Source organism: Monocercomonoides exilis (assembly GCF_001643675.1).
Source record: "Monocercomonoides exilis strain PA203 chromosome Unknown scaffold5-2102611, whole genome shotgun sequence".
Classification (NCBI taxonomy): Eukaryota; Preaxostyla; order Oxymonadida; family Polymastigidae; genus Monocercomonoides; species Monocercomonoides exilis.
This window is the reverse complement of record NW_027150550.1, coordinates 567,573-590,083: the sequence shown is the minus strand read 5'-3', so window position 1 is coordinate 590,083 and position 22,511 is coordinate 567,573. Positions and strand designations below refer to the sequence as shown.

The window sequence follows — 22,511 nt, the reverse complement described above, 5'->3', positions numbered from 1 at the left end:
GAAATAAAGTCAGACATATTCCAATGATAAAACTTACAAACAATAATAGTGAATGTGAATAGTCTTTAAAAAATAAAGGAATTCTTGAATAAAAATCATAAATGATTATTAAAAATATTTAGGGCATCTTTCACGTTGCAAATTAACAAAGAAAAACAATAGTTTATTGATTTCGAACCAACAAATAAAATATGACACAAAATGATTTCAATAGAATTATAAATACAAGCTCATACCATTCTCAGGAAGTTTGAATCATAACACAATAACAATTTGATTATTTCCTGTTCTTTAAAACTGAATGTTATTGAAAGATCAAGAAATAAAAAAAGAAACACAATCAAACAATGATCGCAAAGGAACAATCAAAATGAAACGCAAACGTGAATGCAACGTGTGTATTTTCATTAATTGTATCTCAAATGTCAATCATTTTAAAGAAACAATTAAAAAGAAACCAGTTTGTTGACACTTCTTCTTTTGTTTTTATCCTCTATTAATAATGGCTCTGCAATAATTTTTTAACTTTACGGTATGATCTACATTATTTTCGGACAGATCAACATTAATTACGGACAGACTGTATTGGCGTAAAATATTTTTAATTATGAAGAAATTGAAGTTTGTTCCAAACTTTCCTGCAATCATATCATTATCATTTCTTCTTCTTCTTCTTCTTTTCTTTTTCTTTTTTTTTTAGCAATTCAAAAAAGTGCAGAAAAATTCTTTAATCGAGAAAAAATTTTGAAAATATTGTGTGGAGCAAAATTTTTATTACTGAATATTTCGTTCCATATAACAAAACACTGTTCAGAAAGCTTTCGTGTTCTCTTCATTCAAAACATTGAGCAATTCCAATTTTTTATGAAATAAAAGAAAACCTTTGCATAAATCCATTAGAGTTTTATAAGGTCAGTAATTTTTCAAACACGTTTTTTTTGTCGGTTCTTGAAATTTTTTGGTTCGGTTAATCACAACTTAAAGAAACATTCAGAAACTCGTTTTTTTTCGGATTTTCTGAGATAAAATGATTTAATACAATATTGTAAAACATGCTAGTGGTGAGTTTTCCATTTTAAGAAATCCTTTTTTTCTATGAAAAAAATCAAAATTTCGAAGATATTGTGGTTATGATTAAACTAATTTCTAATAATCAAAATTGAAATCAACTTATATGGGGGAAAATACGGACTTTCAAGCTTTTTATGCACAAAGCATGGAAAAATTGTTTCACTTTTAACATTTTTTAACTTTACCAGATTTCAAAATAAATTTGATTTTCATATCTGTAAACAAACATCATTGAAATAATTGCAAAATGTTTTGTGACCTCACATGAATTTCAAAAAATAAACTTATTTTCTTTAAATTATTTGATCACAACAAGATTATCGTATGTGCATAATTTTTCAATGAAAATGCCTGAAGACAAATATTTTGTCCCATATAAAGAATTATTTTTAATTTTTCATATAATTCAAAGTTTTTTTTTATTTTGTTGGAAAGAAAATTACAAAAGTTCTCAATTCATCTAAATATTTATTATTTTCACCTTTCATCTTGCGCAATCACGAAACACACGTTTTTTGTGTGTGAAAAATTGATTTCAGGATTTAAACCCTGACACTATTCATAAAAAATAAAATAAACAAAAATTAAACGCAAACCCAAAACCTAATATTTCGATTCGAAGGAAAACCCTATAGTAGAACAAAACAAGAGAAGTTCATTTTCCCGAAAATTTTATCCTAAAAAACTTGCAAAACAATCAAATAAAAACTTCAAACATCTTTTATTCACTTCATTTGAATCGAAAGATTTTTTCAAACAAATTAATATGTTCCAAACAATGAAATTTCCAAAAATCGTTCAATTTTCAACAAAAATATGAATTCAAAAAGAAGAAAATCTTGAATTTATATGACAGTGATAATAATTCAAATTAACCTGTTTTTGAGTATTTTTGTCTCTTTTGCTTCGAATCACATTATTTCTCATCATTTATTTTGTGTTGTGCATTACAATCATTTTTCAACTATCATTTAAAATTTAAAAACATGACAATACCAAACTTCACTGTTCTTTCTTATTTTTTCGTAATTTAGTGAAATGGAATAAATAACAAAAAAAAAAAAAAAAAAAAAAAAAAAAAAAAAAAAAAAAAACGAAGTGTTGAATAACAATAAATATCCAAAATTATTAAGATATTATGTTCAATAACAATAACAACACAAAAAAATCTCAAAACAAGAAGCTCATTGAGATATGAGCAAGTCTTTGATCGAAAAAAATAAAACAAAAAACTCCAGATCTTTTCACTAAAATTTTAAAACTAAAAAATATTTTTTGGAATAGCTTATAATTAAATATTCAAAATTTTCTGTTATTTTTTTTTTCGAAAAGTGCTCCGGAGAGCCAGAGAATTTTGGTCCCAATTAAAAAAAGGGGTTATGATAAATTACTGACCCTAATAAAAGAATTCACTTTCAATGTTTTATTACAAACAAATTACAAATTATTATTGGGAATACAGATATCGCAAAAAATTCCGGACATCGCACAAAATACCGGACAAGATCGATATCTCAATAACCACAAGAAGAAAAATTCTGTGAAATTTCCTCTTAACATATTTCATCAATACAAGCTCACGTGACATACAAGACCTTCAGGACAGCTTCATTTGTGCTCAGATAAAATAATTTTGAAAATTTCGGAGAAATTGATTTTTGAGTTTCTCCGAAATTTAAATAATAATTTTTTCTGAGCACAAATGAAGCTGTCCTGAAGGTCTTGTATGTCACGTGAGCTTGTATTGATGAAATATGTTAAGAGGAAATTTCACAGAATTTTTCTTCTTGTGGTTATTGAGATATCGATCTTGTCCGGTATTTTGTGCGATGTCCGGAATTTTTTGCGATATCTGTAAATATAAACTATTTTGTCCACATTCAACTTTGTTTGTTCCATTTTCCACGTTCAATATTTTTTTTGTGCAATGACTTTAACACAAAAATTGTTTTATGAAAAATTGAAAAAAAAAAATCAATTATGAATTTACACTAATTTATAACTCTTTTCAGTAAAAGAATCTTTCTGAAAGGGATTTTCCAACACTAAAGTCTTTTGTTTTGTTCATCATATTAAATAAATTGGTTTTGTTTGAATTATAATAGAAAGGATTTTCACTTCTGTTTTGTATGTGATTAATGATTGTTTTAAGTTTGAATGTATCGAGGTGAGAAATAAGATGAAAATGTTTTTTCTGTATCTCATCACATGGTATTTTTTTCCGATGCACAAAATAAAAATTTCGATAATGAAGAAGCTTTATAAGAAAAGAAAAATATCCAAAATTCATTTCTAAATTAATCCGATATTAGAAAAAAATTTTTTGATCTGTTCCAAAAGAAGAACATATTAAAATGTTTGCACTGATTTGGCTGCTTCTGGATTTTTCGCTTGCTGAAGAGCTGTGTGAATTTAAATTGGAGGAATTTTATGAAGCTAAAAAAGTAATTGATTGCCTCAAAACTCTTCCAGTGTGCTACGGATATTTATTCTTTTCGTGTTATTTTTCAATATTTATGCAATAAAGTTTGACAAAGATAGCGACGAGATAAAAACAATAACCGATAGAATAAAAGGATTTGTGGATAATTATGTTTTGATTGAACAAATGCAAAATCCTCCTGAACCTCATAAAGATATATCATTAGATCTTCGAAAAGAGCTTGATAATCTTAAAGTTGATGAGGCAGATGAAAATGCTTATGATTATTATATCAAACTCATTAAATTACTTAAAACTATGAGAGATCCTCACACCTTATTCACTCCTCCTTGTACAAACAATTTTAGATATGTTTTGCCATTCAGCTTTACTGCAGAGCCAAATCAAGATAATACTAATCTCATAATTCGAGCTATTAGAAGTAATGTTCCTGGAGTTACAGATCACTATCTTTCTCAACAAGATAGCGTGTCAATCGAAGAAAAAATTGTAAAGAGATTGTCCATGGAAAGTGATCAAGAAGACGGACTTCAAGATGCATTTGATGTTATTTCTCAATGGACAGAAGAGAATATTGCTCACTCGAAATATCCTGCTGCTAGATTGAATCGTGCACTTTCTTCAGAATTCCATTCAAGGCTTGCATCGTTGTATCCTTATCCGGAATCTCTCAACATTTTAGTTGAATATGATGATGGAGATGATGCTCATACTTTAAAGACAGTAAAATTGCCTTGGTATGGTATTGTACAGAAACGTTCGATAACAAAGCTTGATGATTACTGCCCAATTCATAATGCTCCTAAAGTGATGGAGACATTAGAAGAAAAAGAAGGATCATTTAAAAACTTGACTGGAAGGGAATTGTTGCTTGAAAGAGAGATGCAAGAGACACGGAAGTGGCTCGAAGAAATTCTTCCACCAAACGAAGTGCATCGAGCACCAATAAAACAGCGAAATACTTCATCAGCAAAAGGAGCAAATCTTGAATATCCAATGTCATTAGTGATTAACTCAGCGAATGTTGTGGCATATGCTCATAGAGATCTTGGAATAGGATATATGTGGATTCGGACGTTTTCACCTTCAGACCTGAAAGAATTTGGAAATCAGGTTGGACTTGCATTGAGACGACTGAAGGAGGAACATCAAGTGAAAAAGTTGGTTGTGGATGTCAGAGGCAATGGAGGTGGCTATGTTATGCTTGGGATGCAGACGAATCAGTTCATGTTTCCGTCAGCATTTCCTGTTTATGGGCGATATGATATGCTCCATTCTGACATCAACACAGAGCTTGCGAAACTGAGAGATTACGAACCAGAAGATGATAAGACTTATTTCAATGATCCAGACACGCACAAGCCACTGAAGGGAGATGAATGGTACTCAACTACTGTTGAAAAGAAATTCAAGCCAATTGAAGAAGGAGGCGAAACCTTCACGCGCCAATACACGCGCCAGTTTGAAATGGCGTTTTACACTCCAGCCGTGTTTGAGGAGACGATCAAGAAATGGGAGAAGTATCCAGGCAGGAACAATGGCACTGCCCTGTTTGCGCCTCAGGACATTATCACAGTGACAGACGGACTTTGCGGCTCGACATGCTGCTGCTTTGTCAAACACCAACAGGAAATGCACACAAATAAATTTGTGGGGCTCGGAGGCAATCCCAAATTCAAAAATGCTCACTACGATGTGGGAGCATTTGCCGGAGGGACTGTCTTTGCTGCGTCCGGACTGCAAGAGTACGCTGAAGATCCTGAAACAAGGAAGATTATTGATGTGACCAAATTCCCACCTGCGTTCGTCCGCGATACAACTGAGCAACGATGGACACAGCACGAGATTATGAGCTGGAACTATGAAGAGAAAAACGCTGGGTCAAACCAGGCAGAAGATGTCGAGACAGGAGAAGATCTTTTGGAGTTCAAGAAGAATCCTGTTGACTGGGTGCATCCACACTATCCGAAGCCAGCGCAGGACGAGTCTGAAGAAGGCATTCAGAAGATTATCGAAGAGATCGTTCCATATTTTGATCGGTGTGCTGATTGGGAGGTGCTGCCAGACGCAGAAAAATGCCCTGCTCCAGATGCTTCCTCGCACAAAGTCTACGGGCACAAGTGTGTGAATGGAAAGTTTGATAACAGCACATGCGCTTTTGCTGGGTGTGCGAACGGATTTTATTTGAAAGGGAAGTTTGGAGATGAGAAGAGCACATGCGCCCCAGTTGATTTTAGCTGGATTCCGAAATATGTTCCTGATCCAGAAAACGAGCATGACAAAGAAGAGAAAGAAAGGCTGGAAAGGGAAAAGAGAGTGTCAATGGCAATTATTGGAGCGATGTTTGGTCTTATGGTTGTTATTATTGGCATAACTGCTGCAGTTATTGCTGTGAAAAAATTAAGATCAAAGAAGCAAAATGATCTTTACAAGGAAAATGCACCACTTCTTTACTCTGACAAAAAATAAACAATTTAAAATAAGCATTTTGTAGTCATTTTTTTTTCTTTTGGAGGGTGAAATGAACATAATTATTTTGTGTGCTTTTCAATGCACATTTGATTGAAATAGAGACTCTAATGCTATTTAATAGAAATGTTTTTGCTTTTTCCTTGTCGTTTTAGATGCTTTTACAATATCAAGTCGCATCAAAGAGTTTTTATTGAGTGATATTTTTTTCAATTCAAAATCAGATTAATAAAAAATCATAAAAATAGAAATTTGCTTCTTTGATAATGTTATCGATATAAACATAAATCGAAAGTTGTTTAGTATGCAATAAAAATAGTTGCTGAAGTTATTGAAATTATGAAAAATGAATTATTAAAGCCCATAAAAAAATCTTTCTGTTATAGAACTTATTTTTGTCTTTTTTCAGCTCACTGGAGCTGCTCATCGCTTTCATTGGTGAGAATAAATAATGAAAAAACTAAACCACAATATTTTGAATGGCGCAGCTGACATTATTGTGGTTAAAGGGGAAGATGGCTTATTTCGTTCAACGTCTTTCAGCGTGAGATTTGGAGTTCTTAAAGCAGCAAGAACTCACAATAGAACTGTAAAAGTTTATGTGAATGATTTAAAAACAGATTTAGAAATGCATTTAAGCTATGAAGGACTGGCTTATTTTTTGACTCCGATAGTTTGAATTTTTTGAAAGATTCTTTGATTCACGCTTCATTCAAATTTCAACATAGAATCCTGTTAATATGAAAAAGCAAGATTACCAAAAAGTTGATCCGCTGTTCGATGAAGCAACAAGAGAAGTCATTTTGAAGCTTACAAATCCATCAGCTTCCGCAGCGATATCAACAGATTGTCAAATAACATTAAATCCTTCTATATCCACACCAGAATTAGATCCGTATTTTCCTCTTCCTCCAGTTCCATCTTGCACTTCGAATCAATCTTCAAATCTGAACTCTTTAAGGAAAACAAGGTTTCCATCTCATTCACAACTTTTCCAATTACCTCTTCATTATGGCTATAATAAAATTACATTTACTGTCGATCCATATTACAAACAATTGGAAGAAGAGCCTCATAAATTATCAACTGTTATTACATCTTCATTGTTTTTATTTTCTCCTTGGAGTAGGATTGTTGTGAGCGATGTGGATGGTACAGTAACTCGATCTGATTTGATGGGCCATATTTTCCCATCGTTCGGAGTCAGTTGGGCTCAGAAGGGCATTGCCATGCTTTATTCGCAAATATTTGAGAGAGGATATGATGTGATTTATTTAAGCAGCAGAGGCATTGGCCTGGCAAATCGAACGAAGAAATACCTAAAGTCAATTCAGCAAGTGGTAAAAGAACAAAAAGTGCTTTCACAACTAACATCACTTCCTCCCCAAAAGTCTGTTCGGTATTCAATGCCTGTGGGGCCTGTTCTTTTATCGCCAATGTCGTTGTACTCTTCGCTCAGACTGGAAGTGTTTCAGCGTCGTCCTGATCTCTTCAAGATCATGTGCTTGAGAGAGGTGCAGGACTGCTTCCCATCTGAGTTTGGACATCTGTATGCTGCATTCGGAAACAGGGCTACAGACACAGTGTCGTATATGAGCGTAGGAATTCCGGAGAGGCGCGTGTTCTTGCTTGACAAGCAAGGCACGATGTGGGCAGGGAACAAACATTATGAATCGATATTGTACGCAATGGGACAGCGAATAGCAGAGCATGAAAAGCAGACGGTGCTGGTGAGGGAAGCAGATAAGATAAAAAAGAGAAAGAAATGGAACAAATGGCAGTCGAACATGGAGCGAATTGAGGTGATAGAATCTTCACAGTCAAAAAGTTTGAGTGATGCAACAGTCGAGAGCAAGAAAGCTAATGCGAAAGAAGTTAAGGATGAAGACACAAACAGCAAAAGCGACAAAAAGTCTGTTGATAAAGACATTTCTGATGGGAAGAAAAAAGCAGAAGCGTTTTCTTTCATTCGATCTACTCAGCAAATGTTCAACACTCTTCGAAACAAATCGTATAATTACTTCTATGCGCACACTCCAAAGTTTGAGTCCAGCACAATTTCTGCCGAGCCTCAAGAGATAAAAGATCCTGAAATGCACAGACAGGAGGAGCCGCTTAAAGGATTGCTTTCTCCACTGGCTTTGTCTCCGCGCGTTGAAAGAAGAAAGCGGAAGGGTATTATGGAGCATCCACAGCATCCAGAACTTTCTTCCATTTTCAATGATGATGACGAATATGAAGGGGAAGAGGAATACTCTACTTCGCATCTTTCAGAAATTACTTCCGCATTTATGGATGCTTTCCCTCAGAAGCAAAAGAAAAAATCTGCTGATATAAAACGCATTTGTAGTGATGATGAAATTTCCGAGATGCTTTTGCAGAACTCCATTCGAACTGCAATTTCTTCCAGATTTCGCAACTCTGGTTTTCTTCTCCTGCGCGGGGATATTTTGGACGAGGCATTTCCACAAGTTGCCAATCCGCGCACCGAAGAAGCGAATCTTTTGCGTCTCAGAGCGAAAGAGCAGAGCATCCACGGGATATGCGATCCGCCACCTGAAGAAAGAGTCGGGGCTGAGAGAACGTCTCCAAACGGAGTGAGCGACTACTTCAACGATTACTATTGGTGGGACACGATAAACTCAAGTGGCTTGAATACGGCTTCACTCACAGTCAAAGCGATTGACGAGGAGAGCGAACGAAAAGAAAGAGACGCCAAAAGGGCTGAGTACATGAAATCGACAGTTAGAAAGCCAAGATCGCTAAGCAGAGGAAGAGCTAACTCTTTGGGCGAAGACGTGCTCGGGAAAAAACGCAAAGCAGACTTATCTGCAGACAATTCATCTGTTCACTCCATTTCATCATTAGAGATCACAGAAATTGAGCAGCCAAAGAAAAAGAAAGGAAAGCACGCAAAGTCAAATTCGGTTGCGTCAGTCAACATGCCTTTGCTTCCAGTGGGTGCTGTTGGCTTTTCCGCCCGATGCTTCTTTCAAACACCCATTCCCAAACAGCCAGGCTCAATTTGCGGATTCGACAGATGGACGCAGACTGAATGTGGCTATCCACCAATCAGCAAGGACACACTACAGTGGGAGCCTGTCATACGGGCAATGACAGCATCTCTTCCGCGCAATCGAAAATTGACACGTTCAGCTCTTTTCGATGCTGATTCTGATGATGCGACTCTGCAAACGGATCATTTTGTCCGCTCATCTTCTTTTTCGTTGGCACATCCGAATGATGTCGGAGTTGGAAACCATTATTGGAATCCTGCTTCTCCAATGTATTGCCCTGACTCTCCTCTGGCTGTGTTGCCTGATCCGTTTTCATCAACACTTGCACATTCGCAGTTTCCTCGCCTGACATCATCAAGTATCTTTCGATCTTCGTCAGCTTCCTCACTCACAACTTATTATGCCAATTTGCCTGCTTCTTCTGTGTTTTCTGCCTGCACTTCTTCAGCATCATGCGCTTCTTCGTATGCATTGTCTTCTCCTTTGTCATATACATCTCGTTATAACATCTCTTCCCTTCCACTGTTCTTGTTCAATACTCTTTTACATTCGACTTTTACTCCTCCCTTCTTCTACTCATCTCTTGGCTCTGAAATTTCTTTATCCTCTTTTCTCCATCTTCCACCAGCCAATCCACTCCCACTCCGCCCTGGCCCTATCTTCACACTCGATCATCTCTGCTCTTTCTCGTCGTGCCCTCCTCCTTTGCTGCCTTGGGTCGTCAGTGCTGCTCGGGAGTTTCGGATAAGTGCAGATGGCTCGAAGACGATGTTTGACGAGCAGAAGGAGAGGATTGCATTCATATCTGACAAGCTGAACATTCCCCACGTCGAACGCCAATCAACAGCAGTCACACGAATGATGTCGAGCAGGGCATTTCTGCAGTCTCAGTCTTTGCTTAATCCGCCTGTCCCTTCGCCTTATTTCACAGCCTCCTCTTTTTCTGTCTTCCCTCCTCTTCATTCATATGGCGTGACTGTACACAATTCTCGTGCTGTGTGGAACAGCGTTATAATTGATGGTAAATAGTTAGCTTTGCTTCTCTTTATTTGAAAGAATTTGAGTTTTTTACATGATCATATCTTTTCATTCATTCATTTATTCATTTCCTTTTCCTTTTCTTTTTTTATTTGTTTGTTCCATTATCTGGTTAGCATTGTTTTTGAGTTGTAATTTGCGGTTAGTTTATCTTTTGTGTTTTGTCAAACGTCTGCTGCGTTCCAGAGGAACGTATGTGAATATTTTTAAGCATTTTTTTTAAGTTTCTTTGCTTTTCTTTAAGAAAGATCTACATTAGCAATAATTGGGTTTCGAAACTTCGCACTCAATTTATTTGCAGCTTGATCTGGGGAAGCAAATTTAAAAAGACTTTTTATAATTTTCTTTTACAATAAAAACTTCAATTTGAAGATGAGGAAATGATAATAAAATATTCTATAAAATCATGCGCATTTGATTTTTGAATATCTTCACCGATTAAAAAAATAAAAATCATTAAGATTAAGAGCAAAGCTATAACACTTCATTCTTTGTGAATATAAATTAAAGAAAAAAAGAAAAAAAAATATACATTACAAAACCGCAAAAATTCATAAATTCTTGTGCCCAATCTGCGAAAGTTGGTTCAGTGCTTCCTTTGTGAACTCTTTCAAGTTGTTGCTGAGTCTGTCTTCTTCTTCCTTCATCTGATTCCTCTTTGATTGAATAATCAGTCCATCGTGGAACCGCTTTCTTTGCCAGTCGCATTTTATCTCCTTTTCACACATCTCAGCAAACTGCTGGCCCATCTTCTCCAATCTCTTCTTCTCATCTTCAATGTGCTGCTTAATTTCCGCTTCTTTTCTCTTTCTTTCTGCAAATTCTCGATCATATTTTGCTTTTGGATCTTCCTTTTCCTCTTCTTCTTTTTCCTCTTCTTCTTTTTTATCTTCTTCTTCTTCTTCTTCTTCTTCTTTTTCTTTTTCCTTTTGATTTGCCTCACTTTCGCTTGCTTCACCAGAGCTAGCTGAACTGCCTTCTTTGCTGTCTGATGGCACTGCAGTGTCGACGCCTTCTCTCATACTCCGCTTGATCTCCATCTTTCGCTTGATCTCCCTCGTAAAAATAGTCATCGCTCGTTCAATAGCATTGAAAGTTCCCTCGTTGCCATGTTCATTCTCTTTGGCACTTGTTTCCTGCTCATTGCTCCCTTTCTCTGTTGATTCAACTTTTTGAGCTTGGCAAGTCTCATTCTTCTCCGTATCCTTCTCATCCACCTGTCTTATTGGTATCACAAGCAGTGGATCGCTCCTTGCAAAGCACAATCCACTTCCAACCAGCTCCCACACGCGGCTGTTCACAACGCGCTCGTCGCTGTACACAGAAGAGTAGCGGCGATACGACCGCAGACTCGGCGGAACGTTGAGCCGCAGCTCTTCCACCAGCGTTCGGCCGTCGTCTTCAGGCAGCGATGCTTTGATCGGAAGGGTCGGGTTGCTGTTCAGATGCGATGGAGGTGTCGCAATCCAATATGAAGCGTGGTGCTTGTACTCCAGCAGATGGGGGTTATTTTGGCACAAGGGAGTTCGAAGCTCAGAAAGAGAAGAAGAAGGCGTGGAGGAGGAAGAAGATGGGCAGCATGAAGGCGATGTGGTAGGAAATATCGATGAATCACCCATTTCAGAACTAGGCGCGTAAAACGCGTCTATCAACTCCTGCAGCTCCATAATATCAAAGTCATCCATATCTCTCGCATTTTCTGGGTTGGACAAAGGATCAACTTGAACATACCAATCATCAACCGGAATTTGAAAATATTCTTTCTTGTATTCTTTTATTATTTCAAGAAGTGGCTTTTCTGACTCTTCTTCTTTTTCCTTTTCATTCTCCGTTTTCTTGTCCCTTTCTGCTTTTCTTTCTTTGTTCTGTTTTTCCATGTCTTCTATGATTTCCATTGCTTCCTGCTGTGCAGCGTCCATAAATAGGCTCATCCCCATCACCCCCAATCCGCTGTGAAGTGGATCAGGATTGAATGACATCTCGTCCTTGTGGATTCCTCCACTGAAGCAATCTTCGCACTCTGCAATGAAAGACAGCAGACGAAGAGGAGATGCAAATTGCTCTGTGAAGTGGGTAACAGTGATGAAGAATGATATGTTAATATTTTTTAATATATGAAATGCCAATTATAACAATGAAAAATTTCAACTCAATTATTAAATTAAATTCTAATTAAAAAGCAAACCAATATTGAGCAGTTTGAGAGTAGCCCCGACCCACCACGTGTAGCACACGTCCTCCAGCTTCTGTGTTCTCCCATTGAAGCCCCTTCTTCTCTGCCTCTGCAAGCACCACCACTCCAACGACACTCTGTCTCGAATTCGATCAAGGGCGCCCAACATGCTCAGCGCAGCAACTACACAAAATGTATATCCTGCATGCGCCTCGTTCCCTGCTCGTCCGCCAAATCCCCCTTCATATGATTGCAGCGAGAGAAGATGATTAATAAGTTTTTCTTTGTCAATACTATCAAAATCTTTTCCGCATAAATAAGCACATGCACATGCACAAAAACACATTCGCGCGTCAGAATCTGATGCCGTTGGCTCTGAGTTAAAACTATTTTTTTTTTTTAAAAAAATAATTGAACAAGTTACAAAAAGATTTTTTTCAAATCAAATTCAAACCTTCCGTCTTCATTTTGATAAAACTTGAGATCGTAAGCAATTTGCTTTGTATTTACAAAATTTGAAAGAGGCTCATTCGGATATAGCATTTTGAGCGATAAAAGCGATGAGTAAGTTGATGAAATTGTTGCATAATCATTTGAACTGACTTGCTTTGAAGGCTTTGCAAATGAAAATTTTCAAAAGAATGAAAAATGATAAATGCATAGCATTAATAAATATATTTTATACATTAACTGCATCGAAAATATTTCCGCTAGATGTACAGCCCCTGAACCCTGAAGGAATAATGTTTTCTGGTAATTTTTTTCCAATTTCAACATTTCCAGGTAAATAGCACGAAATAAGCCAGTTTCTAACACTTTGCTTTTCTGTTTCTGATAAAATAGACAAGCTGTTCAGAGAAGCTAATCCCGTTATTCCGAATTGAACAAATGTTGTCCTAATTGAATCGTTTCCAACATATACCGAGGGTAAAGGTGAAAATATGAGAGTATAAAAAAAGGAAATATGTTTTTGCAGCAAAGGATCCAACTGCATTGCTTGTTAAACGATAAATAATGATCAAAAATTGTTTCTAACCATAACTAAAAAGACATCATTATTTTCAAAATTGATTTTTTCTCTCAATCATAAAATTATTGTTGTTGAAAAAAGATTTTCATGTTTTTTTCAAAAACATTTTAAAGAAGAAAAAAATGAGTTATTAGTCAAGATCATGTTGCCGAACTATTTTTATCCCGGAATCATTCAAAATGCCGGAGCTGTTCCTACAGCTCCAATTCCATTCAATACAAAAATGTTCGCAGAAAATTTTCAAAGACCTGTAGTTTATGCAAAAGCAAAGCCAAAACCTAAAAAACCTGTTCAGCGAAAAATCGTTGAACTTAGCCCTCCGCGAAGGCAAGAAAATTTTATTGGAGGATTCTCTCAAGTACCTTCTATGCGCGTACCGCCTATTCCTCCTCAACTACCAATGCCTTTATTTGAAACGCAAAACCTTCGCCCAAATCCTTCTCCTCCATTTCAGCAAAACTTTCTGCCATATGCTGGAATTCAACAACCAACCCAATTTAATTTTAAGCCACTAGGCTCACAAAATCAAACAAATATCGTGAAGCCTCAAAATACATTTCCTTCATTTCCTCAGATTCCTTCTTTATCTTCAAGCGCTTATCAAAGGCCTCAATATTCAACAAAATTACAAAATCCTTCTCCAAGTTTGCCCACTCGAACAAAAAGGAGAGGGAATTATGCTCACAAAGATCAAACAAAGAATTTGCGTTCTCCTGAGATCTTGGATGAGATCTATTCTTTTATTCTGTCAAATAAAAAGGAGGAACAAGAAAAACCTCATCAGCAATTCGAACTTCAATTTAGTAACGAAATTTCTTTGCGATCGAGATCTCATTTGTTTTCTCCAGCTGAAGAATCAGCGGTTCAATCACTTTCTCGCTCACTTGTTTCTCTTTCATATTTAACAATTTCTGACGGATTCAAAAAATTGCCAGAATCAGCGCAAGAGCAGTTTCTTCATCTTCTTCAGCAGTTTCGCAAATTGGCAACTACTGTTGGACATCCGCTGTTTCGATATTTGCGCAATGATCCATCTCAATTGCTTCGCCATCCTCCAACACTCACAACACCGATATTTTCATCCGCCCTGTCTTTTGCCCTTTCCTATTCAATACCGCCAACTCCACCTCCAGCCCCTGTTAAAAGCCAACCACAGGCCTCAGCCGGAGAATCCTCCGAGTCTTTGGCAATGCCGCTGCCAAAGCGAACGACACGACGTCCCTCAAGCGATCCGCTGAAGCAAAAGCACTTCTACTGGACACGAATTCTGTTCTATGCGCTGAATTGGGATGTGTTTGTTCCCTTTTTGCGTCCAGTTGATCGCAACCTGGAAGGAGCGTTGCTGCTGAGGATGTGCCACAGAGCCGGGCTTGATCATGGCGCTGTGATGGAAGCTGTGAAGGAGCTGATTGAGAAGAAAAAGAAAGGAGTGCGCATCGATCTGAATGAAGTGCATATCCCTGGGGTGCCTGAGCAGCAATGGCTGATGCTCAAAGCGGAAGAAAAGAAGCGGTTGGAGGACAGAAGAGAAGAGATGAGGAAAGAGCTGCTGCAGAAGAAGGAGAGCGAGATGCAAGATTTACTGAAGGCATCAGATAACAGTGTTACACAGTCAAATGAAGAAACAAAGGATGAAGAAAATGAAATGGATATTCCAACATCAACTGCAACATCAGGGCCAAATTCTCATTCAACAACTGAAATAGCGCAAACAGATGTTAAAACTGAAGCAACCTCATCAGTTGAATCGAACAAAGCAACAAATGAAGGACACCCTCCCCAATCTGTCCCTGTTCCAACAGTTCATCCATCAGAGCTATCTATCACAACTTCTCCATCTCCTCCATTCCTCACAGCTCCACTCCGCCCGTATCAGCGGGAGGGGGTGTGCTGGCTGCTGAAGCAGCACGACAACGGCTCAGGTGGAATTCTCGGAGACGAAATGGGGCTGGGAAAGACAGTGCAGGTGTGTGCGTTTCTGGCTGCGCTGAAGAACGAGCGGGGCGAAGGCGGGCCGCATCTGATTGTTTCTCCGCTTTCTGTGCTGCCGACGTGGCAGGCGGAGCTGGCGCGGTGGACTCCGTCACTGAAGGTGCAGCAGTTGCATGGGCCGAATGTGGAGCGTGAAAAGCAGATGAGAACGTTTCAAAGAGACCCGACAATTGATGTAGTGATCACCACATACGATATGATGCTGTCATGCGAAGGATGGCTGCAGCATCAGATGTGGAGCTACATCATTCTGGACGAGTGTCAGCGCATCAAATCAGAAAGGACGCTTGTTGGGCAGGCCATTAGGCGCTTGAGGTCAATGAGACGGCTGCTGCTGATTGGAACACCACTTCAGAACAACATGCATGAGCTGTGGGCGTTTCTGAACTTTTTGTATCCAGAAGTGCTAGTCTCTGCTCATGTGTTTGATCACGGACTGGATGCATACGACCAATCTTCATCAGCTTCTTCGTCTTTCTCTTCCAGTTCCAATTCGAATGTCATTGATCTGTCGCTTATGCGAGCTGCTCATCTTCTTCTTAAGCGGGTGATGCTTCGACGACTAAAGAGCCAAGTTCTGAATCTTCCTCCAAAAGCTGAAGTAAAAGTGTATGTTCCTCTGTCGAGGATGCAGGTGCATTTTTATAAGAGGCTTCTTGAAATGAATGCAGGATTGCTGAGTTTAGCTGTGAAGGAAAGGGAGAAAGAGGAGGAAGAGAGAGAAAAAGAGCAGAAAAGAGAAAGCGAGCGAGAAATGAAGTTCCAAGAAGAAGAAGAAAGAGAAGATGAAACTTCTACTCCTTCTGAGCCTCCGATTTCTCCGAGTGATTCGCCTGATCCATTTGAATCTCTGTCTCCATCTCCATCTGCTCCTTCCTCTCCTTCTGTTCGATCTGCTTCTCCATCACCCACTCCCACGCCTTCACCATCTCCTTCACCGCCTCTCAAAACATCGCTGTCTAATCTGCTTATTGCTTTGAGAAAGTGCTGCAATCATCCGTATCTGTTCCTCAGCAACGATCAAATGAACATATCGCAAGACGGAACACTGCGAGACGGGAATGAAACGAAATTACCATCAAAAGAAGGAAGAAGCAAAAGCAGAGCACAGAAAGAGGTGAATTCATTGAAGAACGATGGATTCAGAGAAGACAAGCAGCAGGAGAATGAAAACGAAGAGGAGGTTGATTGGAGTGTAGAAGCTCTGATAAGATCGTCAGGAAAGCTAAGAGTGTTGGATGAACTGCTGACGAAGATGAAGGAAGAGAACGACCGCATTGAATCGCAGACAGAAGGGGAAGTGTTGTTTGGAGGGAAAGATCTGTTTAAGTGGAAGGAACGAGGAGAAAGGAAGTGGGAAAGAGAGCAAAGAAAGCTTAGGTTAAAGAGAGAGAAGGAGGAAAGAAAGGAAATGGAGAAGGAAGAAAAGAGATTAAGACTTGAGATTGAGGATCAAAAGAAGAAGGAGAAGGAAGAGCAGAGGCTAAGAGAAGGCAGAGGAAGAGGAAGAGGCAGAAGGAGAGGACAAGGAAGAGGAAGACAGACAGGAAGCAGTTTTGCAACAACTCGGAAAATGAACTTGAGAAATGACGAAACAGAATTTTTGGCTGATGAGATGGAATTTGGCAAGCTGAAAGATGAGGGCGACGAATTGCTTTTGCGAGCAGCCAATGACTCAATTGAAAACAGCATCGACGAAAAGGCTGTTGATGAAGGAAACGAGTTGAAAATTGATCTCTCAAAGGAAACCATAGAATCATCAAAAGTTGAAACTGGAATTCTATCTGGTCAATCTGACATAAAAGACGACAAGCAAACAGTTTCTTCTTCAGTCACTTCAACTTCGGCAGAACAGAAGTCGTCTTCTGAACCCGAACGAATACACAAAGTGTTGATTTATTCGCAATTCACACAGACTTTGGATATATTGGAGGAGTATTGTTCTCAGAGAGGATTTCAGTATTTGAGACTGGATGGCTCGACATCCTTGGCACGGCGAGTGTTCGACATTGCGAAGTTCAACAGGAATGATGTGCATTACAAAGCACCCAGCAATAGCAGCGCTGATGAAGCGAAAAGCGATTCTCAGCAAAAAGATGCTGATGCTGCTTCTTTCTCAAACCAGTCTTCGCAGAAGTCGCATACACTCAATCAGTTTACGGATCCGTATCTTCAGCTGCAGCAGTCGCCGTGGATATTCCTGATCAGCACGCGAGCGGGTGGGCTGGGGCTGAACCTGCAGGCAGCAGATGTGGTGATTCTGTATGACACAGACTGGAACCCCACGGTGGACAAGCAGGCGCAGGACAGGGCGCATCGGCTGGGGCAGACGAGGAGTGTGAAGGTGTTCCGGCTGATCTGCCGGAACACGTGTGAAGAGCGGGTTGTGCAGATGGCTGAGCGGAAGCAGGTGATGGGGGCGCTGGTTCTGAGAGACGATGGGAGAGAGTGGAAAGGGCGGAAAAAGAAAGGGAAGAAAGGGGCAGGGGATGAGGAGTGGAGTGCAGCAGGGGAAGGAGAAGATGGAGACGAAGACCCCACGCTGAATGACTTGGACCAGATGACATCGTCTGATTTGAGTGAGATTGTGGCGTTTGGTGCGAAGAGTGTGATTGTTGATGACACCACAGGGGTGGATGTGGAGGTGCCGCAGTGGGTGATCGATGGGATTGCAGAAAGTGCGCTGGAGACAGCGAGGAAAATCATCAGCGAGGAAGAAGAGAAGCAGCGACGGAAAAAGGAGGGGAGTCAGCGATTGGAGCAAGGCGAGAGGCAGTCGACGAAGCAGATGGAAGCGAAAGATGAGCCAGCGAAAGAAGAAGATAAAGACTTGTTGAATGTGCAAAGAGAGAACGAGGGAGCGACAATGGCATTAACCAACTACTCTGCCTCAACCAAATCTTCCAGTCCTGTGCTGGTTGCACCGTCGCCACAGCGTGCCCTGGCAGACACCAATGAAGACATTTCACCTGCAGACACTTCATCGTCCACTTCATCTGGAATGCTGACTCCAACACTTTCGCCTTCTCCATCTCCGCTGTTTTCTGAGCAGCCTGCGTCTGCATCGCCTGATGCTGCTCTTTTCTCTCTGAAGGAAGTTGAGAAATCGAGTCATTGCGAAGCAGCCAATGAATCATCGCATCACAGTTCTGGTTCCAGTGAATTCATGGCAACTTCTTCATCTGACGATGCGCAGACGCTGCTGTCTCTCATTCAGTCATCTTCATCAGCCTCTTCATCAGCATCATCTTCCACTTTGCCTTTTTCAGCCAACGTGTCTCTGTCTTTGTCTCCTTCTTCCGTGTCTGCTGATGGCCATGCAGAGGAAGCGAAGATTGCAGGCTCGTCTGTGGTGACTGTCGATCCGTTTGACTTCCACACGTTTCTGGGGAAGCGATACAAAACAGGGAACAGCGACTTCTTCACGATGGAGGTGATGCAACATCTGCAGCAAGAGGCGCTGGAAGAGAAGAAGATTGAAATGGAGATGACGAAGCAGAAGGAAGAGGAAAAGAAAAAACGAGAGCAGAAGAAGAAAGAAAAAGGGAAGTCAAATAAAAGCCAAAAGGATAAGGCAAGTGGAAGTCGAAGAAATGTGAGAGCAGTGAAAGGGAAGCGAAGAATGGTTGATTCTTCCTCTTCTGAAGGTGATGCCGATGATGACGAAGATAATTCCGATGAGGAAGATGAGGAAGGGGAAGAGGAAGATGAAAGTGCGAATTCAAGCGAGGCTTCTTCGAACAGGAAAGGGAAGAAGGCAAAGAAGGGATCAACGAAAAACAAGAAGAAAGTTGAGAAAAAGCAAAAGCAAAAGAAAGGAAACGATTCATCGAATGAGAATGAGAATGAGAATGAGAGCGACGCAGTTGAAGAGGGATTAGAAGGGTCAGAAGGAGATGGAGAAGAAGACGGAGAAGACGAGGATTATTCGTTGGCAGCAGCAAGTGAGATGGTGGAAGAAGACCGCAAAAAGAGAGAGAGAGCAATTTGGAGGGAGAAAAGAGCGCGAATGCAGCGGAAGAACAAATCGATGGTGATTTCAGTTGTTGTGGAAGGGGTTGGGCGGGTGCAGGTGTCGAGGTGGGCGGTTGAAGAAGAGAGGAGAGAGAAGGAAATCGAAGAGATGCGGAGGAGAGAGCGACTGGAAAAGGAAATGAAGCGAAAGAAGGTTAAGCATGTGGGGTATTGTGTGTTCTGCCAGCGGGGATTGGAGGAAGATTCACCGGTGACAGAGCGGAAAGAGCGGAAAGAAAGAGAAGGAAGAGAAAAGAAGGAGAGGGCAGATATGGCGAGGGAGGAGAAGAATCAAAGAGAACGAGAAAGAAAGAAACAAGAAGAAGAAATCAAGCGAAGAGAGAAAGAGAAAGAAAGAGAACTGGAAAGAGAGAAAGAAAAAGAAAGAAGAATTCAGGAATCACAGAACAGAGCAAGTGAGGAACAAAAAACAAAAGATGAATTGTCAGAAAGCGACGACAGCCCGTTTTTTGATGAGGACAAGGAGTGCAACGACGAGACGAAAGGGGATGCTGCACAGATGGATTCTGACCCGTTTGAAGAAGTCAGCGAAAATGAGAGCGAAGATGATCTGTTTTCACCTCCATCGCCTGCACCAAGCCGGTCGGCTTCTGGTTCTCGTGCTCGGTCAAGTTTGAGTGTGCCTGTTGTCAGCACACGCAGCCTGCGGTCATCGACAGTGTCAACGCGACCAACAAAGGAAGCGCAGCTGGCAACACAGCTGATTGAAGGGATGAAGAACCAACTTGAGCTGCTTTGCAACATGATGAAGGAGGAGGAAGATCGAAAAGAAAAGGAGAAAAGAGAGAAAAGAGAAAAGGAAGGCGAAGCATCTGCAGAGACACATCAGTTAGAAAAAGCTGGTAATGAAGAAGCAAATCAGAGCAACAACAGCGAATGCAAAGCAAATGAGGAGAATGAAAGTGTTAATCCAGAAGCAAATGCTGATGCTTGTGTGTCTTCATTATCTTCAGCAGCTGCACCCTCGAAGGAATCAGATAACAAAACTGAAGCTCAAACACTTCAGACAACAGCAACAGACTTTGCACCCACCTCACCATCTCACACCAACACTTCATCAGAGCCTTTGCCTGGAAGCGTGAAGACTCCATTCACAACAAACAATTCAACAGCGTCTTGTGCGAAGCCAGGAGTACCAATGAACAAACATCGACCGCAGCTGCGAAAGCCGATTGTGCACACGAAGAAAAGCATCCCGGGTGTTTACAAAGGGAGGCATTCGATCAGCTGCCACCAGTGCCCTTCGGCGATGCACACAGACTGCTACATGGAAGCAGCAGCTCGGCTGCCGACGCGTTTTATTTGCCTGCATCACCGGTGCTGTGTGTGTGATCGTTCGGGGGCAGAGGCGGAAGGGCTGCTGCTTCGGTGTCTGTTCTGCCCCTATTCTTGGTGCCACGAGTGTGTGGAAGAAGGGTTTGTGCCTATTGAAGGATACAGCGCTTTGGAACGGTTTGGATACAAGACTCCGAAGACTTATTCGTTTATTTGCTGCTCGTCGTGCTTGGAGAAGAGCGATGAAGAACGAGGATGGCCTGAAGGAGAGAGAGAAGAAACAGAAGATGAATCTGATGATGAAGGTGATGGAGAAGAGGATGATGATATTGAAGCAGTTGAAGGGATGAAAGAAGGGGAGAAAGGAGCCGAGATGGAAGCAACAGATATTTTTAAAACGAAAAATCGAAATGAAAAGTCGAAGGCGAATATGGAGAGAAAAAACAAAAGAGGAGCACCAGCAAGAACAGAAAGAAAAAGAACGAGTGAGTCGAGGGAAGAAGAAACAATTGAGTCTGGAGCTGGAGAGGAAGAAGGAGGATGCTTCAAAACAAGGCACACAGAAAAAACTTGCTATCATAAATCAAAGCAGAAGCCAAAAACAGCCGCAGATAAAAGTGGAGGGAAGGGATCCAGGAATAAAAAGGGAGGAAAAGGAGAGGTGAAAGAAGAAGATGAAAAAGATGAAGAAGATGAGGAGGAGGATGGAGATGAAGATGAAAATTTTGAAAATGAAGAGGACGAAAGCAAAGAAAGCGAAGAGTACAAAGAAGAGGAAGAAGAAGTAGAAGAAGTAGAAGAAGTAGAAGAAGAAGAAGAAGATGATGATGATGATAATGATAATGACAACGCAAAAGTTTCAAAATATAACAAAAGAAAGATTAAACACGCATGCTCAAAAGCCAAGAACTCAAAAGGAGGAGGAAAAACTATTAGAGCAGACAGATTGAGCAAAAGGCAATTGACAAGAACACTCGATGCGAAAACCAACAAAAGTGAGGAAGGCAAAAGGAGTGAGATTACAGAGAGCGGAAAGGATAAGATGAAAAGATTTGGAAAGACAGATTATGAAGGAAAGAAAATAGAAAGGGAATTCGAAAGTGAAGGGGAATGTGACGATTCATTTTTATCGAATATTTCAAGCAATGATGACAAGCACAATATCTCAAAAAGGAAAATGGCAAAAGATAAGGAGACTAAAAGGCAACATGCAAGCGATATCAATGAAGAAATAGGCATAGATAGTTCATTTGAAGAAGATGATGATAGAAAAGAAGAAGATGATGATGAATATGTGGACAAGAAACTTAAAATTAACAAATCAAAAGACAGTGCGAAAAACAGCAGAAGGCGAAAGCGGAAGTGAGAAAAACGAAAGTCGTGAATATTGTGCTTTTCAAAGTTTGAAAGGAAGGTTATAAAAATTTGGTTTTTGAATGAAAATACATTTGAAATATTTTCACAAATATTTATTTTGTAATTCTTATTGATTTGTTGTTATGACAATATTAATGAAACTGAAACGTTGAGTTGATTCTTTTGTATTTAACAACTTGCGAAGGAGATTGTCTTTGTGGATAATGCATTGTGCCTTTAAAGAACAAAAAGATAGCTTTGCATAATGATTATCGAATTTAAGTGAAGAAAATGAATCTTTGAAATAATCTTTTCCTGTTGATCTTACACTTTCGCATTCAAAGTTCATTTTCTCTGATAATGAAATCAAATCAGAAAGACTTATTTCATAGCAATCGAAATTTATGTTTTGATGGATAAGTTTTCATTTAATCTTCTTTTTCTAAAAAAATTAGAATATCAGTTTCGGAAAAAATAAAAAACAAAAACCTCTAATTTCAAGATTAGTTGTTCACTTATGTTTTTTGAAATGTCTTTATCCATCAAATCTTTAGAAATTTATGAGCATTAAAATAATGATAAAAACATTATCAAAAATGGCATCAATTTCAT

The 22,511-nt window shown here is 39.5% G+C and overlaps 4 protein-coding genes across 4 annotated transcripts; 3 read left to right on the top strand and 1 right to left on the bottom strand.

Annotated features, from left to right (window-relative positions):
- Positions 1–3,412: 3,412 nt before the first annotated feature.
- On the top strand, positions 3,413–6,234 carry MONOS_5476 (uncharacterized protein). The gene is made up of 2 exons (XM_067875626.1): positions 3,413–3,542; positions 3,599–6,234. Exons 1-2 carry the CDS (start codon positions 3,426–3,428, stop codon positions 5,981–5,983), a joined length of 2,502 nt encoding a protein of 833 aa, XP_067734190.1. The 5' UTR covers positions 3,413–3,425; the 3' UTR covers positions 5,984–6,234.
- Positions 6,235–6,434: 200 nt separating this feature from the next.
- MONOS_5477 (putative phosphatidate phosphatase LPIN) lies at positions 6,435–10,258 on the top strand (the record flags this gene model as incomplete). The annotated part of the gene is made up of 2 exons (XM_067875627.1): positions 6,435–6,656; positions 6,712–10,258. 2 exons carry the CDS (start codon positions 6,435–6,437, stop codon positions 10,027–10,029), a joined length of 3,540 nt encoding a protein of 1,179 aa, XP_067734189.1. The 3' UTR covers positions 10,030–10,258.
- A 101-nt stretch (positions 10,259–10,359) lies between these two features.
- On the bottom strand, positions 10,360–13,243 carry MONOS_5478 (putative protein farnesyltransferase). The gene is made up of 4 exons (XM_067875628.1): positions 12,897–13,243; positions 12,666–12,826; positions 12,224–12,597; positions 10,360–12,100 (listed from the first exon to the last, which is right to left on the bottom strand). Exons 1-4 carry the CDS (start codon positions 13,203–13,205, stop codon positions 10,590–10,592), a joined length of 2,355 nt encoding a protein of 784 aa, XP_067734188.1. The 5' UTR covers positions 13,206–13,243; the 3' UTR covers positions 10,360–10,589.
- Positions 13,244–13,383: 140 nt separating this feature from the next.
- MONOS_5479 (putative SNF2 superfamily family) lies at positions 13,384–22,300 on the top strand (the record flags this gene model as incomplete). Its single annotated transcript, XM_067875629.1, has 1 exon — positions 13,384–22,300. The coding sequence occupies one exon, from the start codon at positions 13,384–13,386 to the stop codon at positions 21,907–21,909; it is 8,526 nt and encodes a 2,841-aa protein (XP_067734187.1). The 3' UTR covers positions 21,910–22,300.
- Positions 22,301–22,511: the final 211 nt, after the last annotated feature.